This window comes from Typopeltis vanoorti, chromosome 9, assembly GCF_054136105.1.
Source record: "Typopeltis vanoorti isolate ZY-2024b chromosome 9, IOZ_Tvanoo_1.0, whole genome shotgun sequence".
Lineage (NCBI taxonomy): Eukaryota > Metazoa > Arthropoda > Arachnida > Uropygi > Thelyphonidae > Typopeltis > Typopeltis vanoorti.
Window position 1 is genome coordinate 69,686,762 of NC_143557.1, and position 12,971 is coordinate 69,699,732.

Sequence of the window (12,971 nt, forward strand, 5' to 3'; positions counted from 1 at the left end):
TTTCCTCCAAATTAATCTCTTATCTGTCAAGACTCCAACATTATTAGAGCTTATATTTCTGTTTTGTAAGGCAATTTTAACTGTAGCAATCCACTTATATCTTGGTCTTCCTCTGGGTCTTTTTTCTGCCAACTTGGTAGAGAACACTTATTTTGCTAATCTTTCCTCTTCGATTCTGTTTAAGTGACCACTACCACCTGAGATTAGAACTGCTAATACATTTCTGGATGCTAACAATGTCAAATTCTTTCCTAAAATCCTCATTTTTAACACAATATTGCCACTGATGCCATCTCTTCACACACCCCAAATCTTTCTCATCATCATCATCATCAAATTCCTGCCATGTACCCTCAAGGGGTGTACAGGATATGACAGTACTACATGAAAAAATTACATCATTACTAACTTCCTATCTACAATTTTCCTCCAAATCAGTCTGTTACTTGTCAAGACTCCAACATTATCAGATCTTATATTTCTATCGTCTAAGGCACTTTGTACTGTATCAATCCACCTATATCTTGGTCTTTCTCTGGGTCGTTTTCCTGCCAACCTGGCAGAGAACACTTGTTTTGCTAATCTTTCCTCTCCCATTCTATTTAAGTGACCATACCATCTGAGATTAGCTCTGCTAACGCATTCCTGGATGCTGACAATGTCAAGTTCTTTCCTAATATCCTCATTTTTAATATGATATTGCCATTGATGCCATCTGTTCATGCCTCTAATCTTTCTCAGGACTCTCATATCTGCGGTCTCTAGTCTTTGGTCAAGTGTTTTACTTCTGACCGAGCTCTCAGATCCATAAGTTAAAATTGGTTTGAACACAGTCTTGTATACAGCTAATTTAGTGTTCCGACTAATTTCTTTCTTATTCCATATGAATTTATTCAATTGACTTCCCACGATACCAGCTTTGCTGATTCTGTTGTCTATTTCTATATTTAGTTTACCATCTTCAGTAAAAATTGTGCCTAAGTAGCTGAAATGTTTTACTTGTTCCACAGGTTCTCCATTCACAACACAGTTGACATTTTCAATGATTCTGCCTATTTTCATTGTCTTTATCTTTTTATTGCTGACCTTCATACCATATCTATTACAACAGCTATTCAATTTAGTCAGAGAATCTTGCAGACTTGTAGCGGATTTATTTAGAAGTATAACATCATCCGCATAAAGCAAAGAGCTGACATTAACATCTCCAATTTTGATATCAGGTTTAATACCACATTCCTTCATAATGTGATCCATATAGATAATGAATAACAGAGGGGATAATGTACATCCTTGTCTCACACCAGATTTAATATTAAACCATCTTCCTGTACTTCCTTCAATTCTAACTGCTGACTCACAACTCAAATAAAGACTAAGTATTGCTTGATATAATGCCCCATTGACACCATATAACTGCAGCGTATTGAATAGCTTCTCTCTTGGCACCTTGTCATATGCCTTTTCCAAATCGACAAAACTTAAATACAGATCTTTGTTATATTCCCATGCTTTCTCGACTATTTGTCGTAAAGTGAAGATCTGATCCTGACAGCCTCTATTTGGCCTGAATCCAGCTTGTTCTTCACCAAGCTTTTCTTCCACAATTCTTCTCAACCGTTTCTCAAGTATACTTGCATAGATCTTGCCAGGAACACTCAGTACGGAAATACCTCTGTAATTCTCACATTCAGTTTTTATTTCCCTTTTTATATATGGGTACTATGAGAGCTCTACTCCAATCATCGGGAATTCGTCCCTCTGTCCAGGCTTTCTGAACTATGCAGTGCAGCCACTGTAAGACTCTTATACCACCATACTTCAGCATTTCTGGTCGAATATCATCTCCTCCTGCTGCCTTTCCACATTTCAAGCCTTTGATGGCTTTTTCTACTTCAAGTATGGATATGTATTCCTGACTGCATGACTGGTCAGTGTTTTTTATCACTGTGCTGTCATCACTGCTTGTTTCATTTAGCAGTTTTTCAAAGTAATTACTCCATACTTCAAGGATATCTTTTACTCCTGTTTTCATTTCACCTTTATCATCTCTAATTCCTTTTACAGCACTCTTTCCTCCATTCCTAAGTTTCTTCAACAACCTCCAGAATATTTTGCCACCTTCTTGATATTTATTTTCTATATTCTTCCCAAAGTCTTCCCATGACTTTTGTTTAGCTAGTTTTACACACTGTTTAGCTTTCTTACATTTGTCTCTGTATTCTGTAAGAGTAAAAGCTGACTTATTTGCCAGGAACTTTTGATATGCTTTCTTCTTTTCCTTCACTGCCTCTTTAACTTCCTGTGTCCACCAGGGAGTTCTGATTTTTTTATCTTTGCACACAACCTCACCACATGCCTCTCTGGCAGAATCAATCAATGTTTCCTTCAGAGTTTGCCACTGAATCTCCAAGGTTTGATTCCTGTTCTCAAACTCTTTCATTTTCTTTTCAATAATATTTCTGTATTTTAGTCTACAGTTTACATCTGAGAGCTGCTCAACTTTTATTCGCTTTAAAACTTTCTTACATGTTATTCTTTTCAATATGAAATTCAATTTTATCCTGCTCAAGACTAAATAGTGATCACTTCCAATTTCAAATCCTCTGTACACTCTGGTGTCCTGCACCAGGGAGAAAACATCACTATCAACAATAACATAGTCAATGAGACTTTTCTTATTCCTAGCCTCTTCTCTCCATGTGAATTTGTGCACATTTTTCTCTTGGAATATAGTGTTAGTAATAACCAGTCCATGTCCTGAGCAGAAATCCAACAGATATTTGCCATTATTATTAGCTTTGCTCTTTTCTCCAAATTTTCCCAAAATATTTTTGTATGTCTCACAATCATTTCCTACTCTACTATTTAGATCCCCAACAAGGACCAACTTTTCCTTTTTCATTGTGTCAGTTGCTTTTTCTAAAGCCTCAAAAAATTCCTCCACTTCTACCTTAGTAGAACCTTCTGTGGGACCATAGGCACAAATAAGTCTCATTGTCCAGTTCCCCATTCTCATATCTGCCCACATTACTCTACTTGAGACTGACTGCCATTCAAGAAGATTAGCCTCATATTTTGTGTTGAATACTATGGCTACTCCTTCTTTTCCTTGATTATCATTGCCTGAATATAACATTTTGTATTTATTGCTCAGAAAGATCTCACCAGTTTTGGTCTTTTTTGTTTCAGTCACCCCTATTATGTCGATCTGGTACTTATCTAATTCCTCAGCTAGCTTTCTCAGCAAATCTTTCTCAAGACTCTCATATCTGTGGTCTCTAGTCTTTGATCAAGTGTTTTATTTCTAACCCAGCTCTCAGATCCATAACTTAAAATTGGTTTGAACACTGCCTTGCATACAGCTAATTTAGTGTGGCTAATCTCTCTTATTCCATATAAACGTATTCAGTTGACTTCCTACCATGCCAGCTTTGTGGATTCTGTTGTCTATTTTCTACCATCTTCACTAAAAATTATGCCTAAGTAGCTGATATGCTTTACTTGTTTTATAGGTTCTCCATTCATGATGCAGTTGATATTTTCAATGTTTCTGCTTATTTTCATTGTCTTTATCTTGAATGCTAACAATGTCAAGTTCTTGCTGATTTTCATACCAACTTATTACAACATTATTCAATTTAGTCAGGGTATCTTGCAGACTTGTACTAGATTTATTTAAAAGTATAACATCTGCATAAAGTGCTGAAATTAACATCTCCAATTTTGATATTAGGTTTAATACTGCTTTTCTTCATAATGTGATCCACATAGATAATGAATAACAGAAGATAATGAACATCCTTGCCTGACACTAGATTTAACATCGAATCATCTTCCTGTACTTCCTTCAATTCTAACTGCTGACTTATAATTCAAAGACTAAGTATTGCTTGATATAATGCCACAAACACCATATAACTGTAGCATTTAAAATAGCTTTTCTCGTAGCAATCTGTAATATGCCTTTTGCAGGTCTAAAAAATTAAATACAGATCTTTGTTATTTTTCCATCATTTCTCGACTATCTGTTGTAAACAGAAAATCTGATCCTAAAAGCGTCTATTTACCCTGAATCCAGCTTTCTTCAAGCTTCCCTTCCACAATCCTTCTCAGCTGTTTCTCAAGTTTACTTGCATAAATCTTACCAGGAACACTCAGTAGGGAAATATCTCTAATTCTCACATTTAGTTTTATTTTACTTTTTGTATATGGGTACTATGAGCTCTACTCCAATCATCTGGAAATCATCCCTCTATTCAGGCATTCTGAACTGTGCAGTGCAGCCACTGCAAGATTTTTATACCTCCATACTTGAGCATTTCTGGTTGAATATCACCTACTGCTGCTGCCTTTCCACATTTGAGGCTTTTAATGACTTTTTTTCTACTTGGATGTGTATTCCTGATTGTATGCTTATTGGGTGTTTTTTTTTTTTTTAACACTGTGCTGTCACTGCTTATTTTGTTTAGCAATTTTTGGAAGTAATTACTCCATACATCAAGGATATCTTTTTCTCCAGTTTCAAGTCACCTTTATCATCTCTAATTTCTTTTGCAGCACTCTTTCTTCCATTTCTGAGCTTTTCAACACCTTCCTGATATTTATTTTCAATGCTCTTATCAAAGTCTTCCATGACATTTGTTTAGCTAGTTTGATGCAGTCTTTAGCTTTCTTATATTTGTCTCTGTAATTCTCTAAAAGCAGAGCTGACTTATTTTCCAGGAACTTTTGATTTGCTTTCTTCTTTTCCTTCACTGCCTCTTTAACTTCCCGTGTCAACCATGGAGTTCTGATTTTTCTATCCTAGCAGACACTTTCACCACATGCCTCTCTGGCTGAATCAATCAATGTTTCCTTTAGCGCTTGCCACTGAATCTCCAAGGTTTGGTTCCTGTTCTCAAACTCTTTTTTTTTTCTTTAATAATGTTTGTGTATTTTGGTCTACAGTTCACATCTCAGAGCTGCTCAACTTTTATTTGCTTTATAACTTTCTTACATGTTCTTTTTTTAGTATGAAATTCAATTTTATCCTGCTCAAGATGATCACTTCCAATTTCAAATCCTTTGTACACTCTAGTGTACTCCACCAGTGAGAAAAAATCACTATCAACAATAACATAGTCAATGAGACTTTTCTTATTCCTTGCCTCTTCTTTCCATGTGAATTTGTGCACATTTTTATGTTGGAACATTGTGCTAGTAATAACCAGTCCATGTCCTAAGCAGAAATCCAACAGGTATTTGCCATTTTATTGGCTTTGCTCTTTTCTCCAAATTTTCCCAAAATATTTCTGTATGTATGACAATCATTTCCTACTTTGCTATTCAGATCTTCAACAAGGACCAACTTTTCTTTTTTCATTGTGTCAGCTGCTTTCTCTACAGCCTCAAAAAATTCTGACACTTCTACCTTAGTAGAACCTTCTGTGGGACCATAGGCACAAATAAGGTTCATTGTCCAGTTCCCCATTCTGATATTTGCTCACATTACTCTACTTGATATTGCCTACAATTCAGAAGATTAGCTTCATATTTAGTGTTGAATACTATAGCTACTCCTTTTCCCTGATTGTTATTGCCTGAATATAATATTTTGTATTTATTGCTTAGAAAGATTTCACCAGTTTTTGTCTTTTTTGTTTCAGTCACCCCTATTATGTCGATCTGGTACTTATTCCAATTCCTCACCTAGCTCCATCTCTTTGTCATTCAGTCTTATGTTGATAGCACTGATCTGGAACTCTGGTGAAGTTGAGTTGGGGGATTTGTTTTAGGATTTGTTCCACTAGCTGACTTTTCGCTGTTCGCCCTGGCAAAAACAACAGGGGAGGGGGCCTTGTTTAACCGGGCGACACCCCAGCCAGCGTGAAATTCTGTCACGTCATACCATCATTTTACATTGTGGTTTAAGCCAATAAGAATACAATTTGGATGGTTAAATCCCAAATTGCCAGCCCATCCTCATTCGTTCAGTATCCAGGTAGATACCTAACAGGATGTACCATGAGAATGCGAGGATTGAACATTAGGTTAGAAGCCCTGGTCAGTTTTCTGCATTCCTTTAAAGGCTATGTGGAGGTCTCCTCTCAGTCATACAGCTTAGACCCTTGAGCTCTTTGTAAACTGTCTTCATTATCTGATATTTGCAGATGATATCTGCTGATCATCTGCAAAAAATAGCATTTTACTTAGTTATTCCAAGAAATTTCTATACCTGGATTATTTTAGTTGTTCCACTGTATTAATATTTCATTAATATAAATATTCAAGTGTTGGAGACAGAGGGCATCCCTTGTCTTACTACTTGGTTTATAGATTGTTTTTCAGACATTTTTTCATTTATTGTTATTTTATTATCTTTGTGTGTGTATTCAACATTGCATGTAGCAAACTATTTGGCATATTTATTCTTTGTAATATATCGAACAATATACAGGAAAACTTCGCTTAAAGCAATTAATTCATCAATTAATGCGTGCTAAGCAAAATTACATTAAGCAAATACAGTAAACAGTAGGAATAATTGTAAATCATCCATTAGTTAGCATAAATTTGAAAAAAAAAATTATAAGCTATATTAGAGAATCAAATCATCTAAGTTAATAAAAATTAATTGCTTAAATTTTTATTTAATGTCTTAACATTTCATTGAGTTACTTTTTTACAACAAAAAAATTAAGTACAATTAAGTAATGATGTTTGAATAGTGCTCAACTTTTTCATCTCGTCATGCAATTTGCAATAGCTGGAGATCGCTTTATCAAGATTTTGGTGCATTTCGTAGTTTCGTTCCATATCAGGATCGGCATCAAACAAAATTTCCTTAGCATGCTCAACGTGATTGAAAATTAGCTCCTTTGTTTTTTTTGCAGATAGCTTCTTAGTTGTACCATTCTCTTCGTACTCCTTATCTTCTTCTTCATATGCATGCTATTCTTCTAGGTGAAGGAGATTATTCTTGCTTAGCTGTTCTGAATGAGAATCGATTTATTCAATAATGTTATCAGCTGGGTTTCTGAACAATGAAATCATTTGCACAGTGAGGTAAGACCTGCCACACGGCTCTCATATTGCTGGCAGTATACTTCAAATGATGATATGACCCCTTGGTCCATCGGCTGAAGTAAAGAAGTTGTATTTCAGAGCAAAAAAAAAAAAAAAAAATCTTCACATTTTCATTAAGATCAGCAAGCCCCCTAGGATGACCAGGAGTGTTATCCAATAACAAAAGGGCTATAAAGGTAAAATTTTTCTTGCAGCAGTCTGCAACCGAAAGACAAAAATAACAGTTGAACCACTACTCAAAAAGAGTTTTGGTTACCCAAGCCTTCTTATTTGATTTCCACATTACTGTCAGTTTTTGTTGGTTACATCCTCTTAATGATTTTGGATTTTGCACACAATAAACTAACATAGGCTTGAGTTTAAAAGTCACCTTCTGCATTGCCTCCTAATAAAAGCATAAGACAATCTTTAGATACTTTGTATCTTGGTTAAGATGTTTCAGTTTTAGCTAGGAAAGTTTTTGTTGGTATACGCTTCCAAAAGAGACCAGTTTTGTCGACGTTGAATATTTGACGATTGTCATAAACGCCCTCCTGAATTACCCTTTGCAATTCTTTGGGAAACTTGGCCACAGAGTCTTTATCAACACTAGCAGATTCCCCAGTTATTCTTGCATTATGCAGTGCAGCTCGACTTTTAAAACAGTCAAATCATTCTAAACTCACAGTAAAGCTTTCACGCTACTCTTGAAATTTGGTCTCTTTCAATGATATTGAGAGCTTTGCCTTAATATTCTTTGTGCACCACAGGGTATCCAAAAGGTCTTCCCCATTTGAATACAGTAGTAAAATAGTTGATTCCATATGCTCACCACTAGACATGAACTAATTTGTTCCGTTTTAAATTCTTGTAAGTCAAGACTTGTAAGACAAGTCAAGTTTGTGCCTGCAAGTGTTGCAAGTCTAGCTGATCCTGCACATAGTGCAAGACCAAGGCAACGCATGGTAAAAGTAGAATAAGCTCTGATCACTAATCTTAATATTTACCCTTAATGCAAAGCACATCTCCTGGAGGAGATGTATGATGCTTTGTATTAAAGGCAAGGGACCACTACCCAGACCGGTTTCGACCTTTATTGAGGTCTCATCAGTAAAAATATATAGGTGTTCTTACATTGGAGATAGTACTACTGAAAATTTTTTTTCACTTAGAACAGAGATTAAGCAAGTTGATTAATGACCTATCCCTCACTAATTCACTACCTGCATAAGTACACATAGACATTCAGTTGGTAACTGCTTGCATTTTCTATAGATGTTACAATGATCCCTATTCATCAGAACTGGTATCAGCAATTTCTCTCCTTTAAATCTTTTGAAAAACACGTGAAATGGCTGCTCAACATATTTTCATAAACTCTAAACTGTGAAACGTGGTGTTTCTACTACCAATCCTTGGCACATTCTTCCAACTTATTTACTGAAAAGTGCAATCTGTTGGCGTTCAAATCACTACAAATTTAAGATTTTTCTTTTATTTCAACTTTCTGCCCTTCTGCAGTACTAATATACTATAGGTTGAAATAACCTCTTGATTGTGTAGGATTATCATTTAAACAAAAAGGTTACATTTGGTAAGTCCTTTAGGTAGTAAGGGATTTTCACTGGCTGATGTGCCGTATATTATCGTGTATAATGCGAAATATTTATGGTAAAAAATACTACTTAAAGTTAGGGGTTTGCATTACATGCGGATCCTAAAAAATATAACATCTTATTAGACTTGCACACACAATATATACTACCTAATGCCTATGCAACCAAATTTACTTGACCCACTTGCATTGGCAACCGAGCCGCATCGTATCTGTACATAAAGCTACTTACATTAATGGCTTTATGCGCAGATACGATGCACACTCGGTTGCCGAATGATAGAGCACAGTGAGATAGATAGACCACAGTTAGGTATATCGGTTTAACCACAGTTCATTTTAAATATTATTCTTTAAACAAACCTAGCCTGAAAATGAGCCAACAGAAACGTAAATGTTCATCTTTTGAAGCAGGATTTAAATTCTGTGTCGTGCAGTTTACAGAAGAACATAATAAGTGTTACTATGAGAGAATTTGGTGTAGCAGAGAGTGATATTAGACTTTGCCGTAAGCAAAAAGACAGGTCTTGAAAAAATTCCCAAAACGAAACGTACCCGTCGTGGAGATGTAGAATCCTTTCCAGAACTCAAAGAAGAGCTAAATGAATGGATTTTGATGCAATGACAAGATGGCATTATAGTAACAAGAAATGCAATTCGTTTTCGAACTCTACAACTCAAGAATGGTAAATTCAAGGACACACCAGGTATTTCATCTTTTCTTGCTTTGCCTGGGCTGGTGCAACAGATTTATGGAACGCAAAGCATTAACATTAGGACACCGAACAAAAATTGCGCAGCAGTTACCAAAGCAGCTTGAAGAAAAAGTGCAGTCCTTCCATAAATTTATCATAAAATTATGGAAGTGTCACGGATACGAACTTTCCCGAATTGGCAATACGAATGAGATGCCCATGTACTTTGATATGCCTGGGAATCGAACAGTAAACTCAGTTGGTGAAAAGGGTGCCTTCATAAAAACAACGGGACATGAAAAAACGCATTTTACCGTTGTTCTAGCATGCATGGCAGACGGAAACAAATTAAAGCCGACAGTGATATTTAAAAGGAAGAAAATTCCGAAGCATATGAAATTTCCACCAGGTGTAATTGTTCGTGCCAATCAGAAATGTAGGATGGATGAAGGTGGTGTACAATTGTGGCTGGATCAAGTATGGAACATACGTCCAGGTAGCTTGTTATGTCAACAAAGCATGCTAGTCTGGAATATGTTCCAGGCGCATTTAACGGAGGCAAGCAAAGAGAAAGCATGTGAGCTACGTACAGACCTAGCAGTCATACCGGGTGGTCTAACTTCCGTTTTGCAGCCGCTTGATGTCAGCTTGAATAAGCCGTTTAAAGATCACTTACATGAAAAATGGAGAGAATGGATGTCATCTGGTTTGGTGAAGATGACAAAGGGTGGGAATTTTCAAAAGTCTGAGATCACCCTAGTCACCAGCTGGGTAAAAGAAGCATGGGAATTGATACCATCTGAAATGATTCAACGCTCATTTCTTAAATGCGGAACAAGTAATTCAATGGATGGTTCCGAAGATCACGTCATATACGAAAGAGAGGATGATGCACAACAAAATGGAGAACATGAAGACGATGACGACAACTGCTACACTGATGATGCAATCCCTACAGATGAATTTATAAATGAAATATTTGATGACTCAAAAGATGAAGAATTTAAAGAATTTTGACATTGTTTTAAAATAAATATTTCTTTCGTTAATTCGTATTGTTTTGACAGTTTGTTTTAAAATAAATATTTCTTTCGATAATTCATATTGTATTATTTATAATGTTATGGAACAAGATTAACAGATCGCATTATACGTGGACATGGCATTTTAGGGCTAGTTTTCAAACAAAATTTCTAGTTCGCATTATACGTGGATCACATTATACGCGATAATATACGGTAATTGCACAACCCTGCCTTCCAAAGACCTAAAGTAGCATGAAAAAGGTATTTCTCTCTGGAAGAATATTCCTTCATTATCTGGTGGCTCATACAATGTGCTATACATTTCCTACTTTCTGTGAATTTTTCGTTAAAAACACTGATGTCTAAACTTCCCATGTTTTGATATATTTATAATAAATGGTAAATTACCTGATAAATTATCAAGAGACAAAAGTTCCAGAGATGAGTTTTCATCATTAACAGAATTTAATCTTGAGTTGCTGAAAACATTAGATACTGATGGAAAACAAGGCAGCATAGATGTTCTACTAAAATCTCTAAGCTGGTTAGGCATTAGGTCATGATTAACTTTATCTGAAATCAGTGGACTGAATTCCAGTTGCTTGAGAAGAGATGGTTCCAGCCAGTTTGTAACATGTTCTTTAAATATATCTTTATTTCTGCAATAAAAAAAAAGTGTTTCTGATCAAGTGACATTCAGATACTATAAATAATACATTCCTCTGCACAAATAATGAAGATTAATAGACAAAAAAAAAAAAAACCTTAATAAAGCATGAGATATAACATGCAAGAAAAATCAGTAGCAAATTGTCTGATATAGTCTACTCTCACTAATGAATGTAAGAGGATAGGAGTAGCTTGATGAATGACAAATGACTTTTTTTATATATTAATTTCACAGAAGAGGTCACAGAATACTGATTTCATGCATCATTATAAATTTCTTGATATGTATCCCTAAGGGGTGTTCAGGTTACTATGACAGAACTACATGACTGAGTTTACATTATTTATCTCATACAAACAATTTTCCTTCAAATCAGTCTTTTACTTGTTACATGGCATCAGTCTATTATTAATATGAATGATTGCAAGAACTAAAGAAAGAGGTGAAGAACTGGAAAAGTGAAGATAGTTTGGAAATATTTCATAATAAAGGATGCTACAGATAACAGATGCAAATGGAGTTCAGTAAGTCTAAAACTGAACTGCAAAAGGAAGCTGGAAGCTACTCATGTTCTGTTTTACTGGAAAGTGGAAGAATGGTGAATGCCATATCAGGAAGGCAATGCCCATGAAAGTACTTGAAGAGACATAATAGTGAGACTGGTCAAAGTGAATTAAGTGAGAGGTTCACTAATTAGCCAAATCACCCTTCCCAGCACTTCCTCAAGAATTTTTAAGGAGGCCATTTGTACACTGCCTGAACATGAGAATGGGTTGAATGGATTTCGGATCTGTATAATCACCAGTTGTGACTATACAAATAAAAGGATACAAAACTGTTTCAAGACTGGAATACTGTGAGTAGGCATACTAAGAATAAAATACAAAAAAAATGGAAAACTCACATGGAAAATTATGTTCATTGTAAAAGTTTGCTTATGCTTCACAGACATCTTCAGTACAAAAATGAAATAGCAATTAAACAATAAGAGAAAATTCTAATAAGCATCATATTAGTAGCTAATGTAAGACAACAAAAACAGTCAATATTTTCCTAACAAAAAAAAAAAAAGATCATAAAATAAAATGTAATTCTATATAACTAAGTTAGGAAAGATCAGCTGATTTAAAAAAGTATTATCTCCAATAAAAGAGATAAATGTAGACCATCGGATGGTAACCTAATTTTCAGTTTTTTGGAAGAAGACGTGTACAGGGTGTTATATCCAAGCAGAATCACACTATCATCCTAGTCAAAAAATTGGGACTATCAAGCATCCTTTGTGTTCTTCGGATGCACTCTTACAGAAAGAATTACAACACATTAGATAACAATGACAACTGTCATCCTCACCCATTGAAGTGGCACTGACTGCAGAAGTTTGAGACTGAAGTTTGAGGTGATCAAGAACTCAAGGTTTGTCAAACAAGTAGAAATAATGGAATGTACTATCATCAGCAAACTATAGACAGGGTTATCTGTTATTTGTGTAAGTCATTCGGGAAAAAGAAGGTAAGTAGTAGAAGTAGAACAACCCTGGTGTATACTCCTGCACTGTCTGAGAAGTCTGAACCATGACCATAATGCATAATCAAAATGAAAACTGACTACTTAAATAGAGTGAGATGGACCATAGGATAGTAATTTGCTAAAAACGTTTTGATACCAGGCACCATGAAATACTACAAACATGTTGAGTAACAGCACAGATTTTATCAAATCTTTAAATGGCATGTGTCCAGAAGTGTATTATGTAGGTAGGAGATCTGCCATGCATCTATAGTAGCAGATTCCATACTAGCAGTTGCAGTGCCATAACTACCTTTTCATTGGTCCTGTGCAAGTTTTTATTTTTGCCCCCCCTTTTTTTGAAAATTAAAAATTAAAAACAATAGAAATAGATCGGTTAATTTTTAACT

The 12,971-nt window shown here is 35.4% G+C and overlaps 1 protein-coding gene across 1 annotated transcript in view; it reads right to left on the reverse strand.

Annotated features, from left to right (window-relative positions):
• The window catches only part of LOC150103130 (uncharacterized), a 607,032-nt gene that overhangs the window by 544,013 nt on the left and 50,048 nt on the right, over positions 1–12,971 (reverse strand). The window contains exon 3 of the mRNA XM_090397550.1: positions 10,791–11,041. Within this exon, the coding sequence (XP_090253676.1) occupies positions 10,791–11,041 (251 nt within the window). The remainder of the gene's footprint in view (positions 1–10,790; positions 11,042–12,971) is intronic.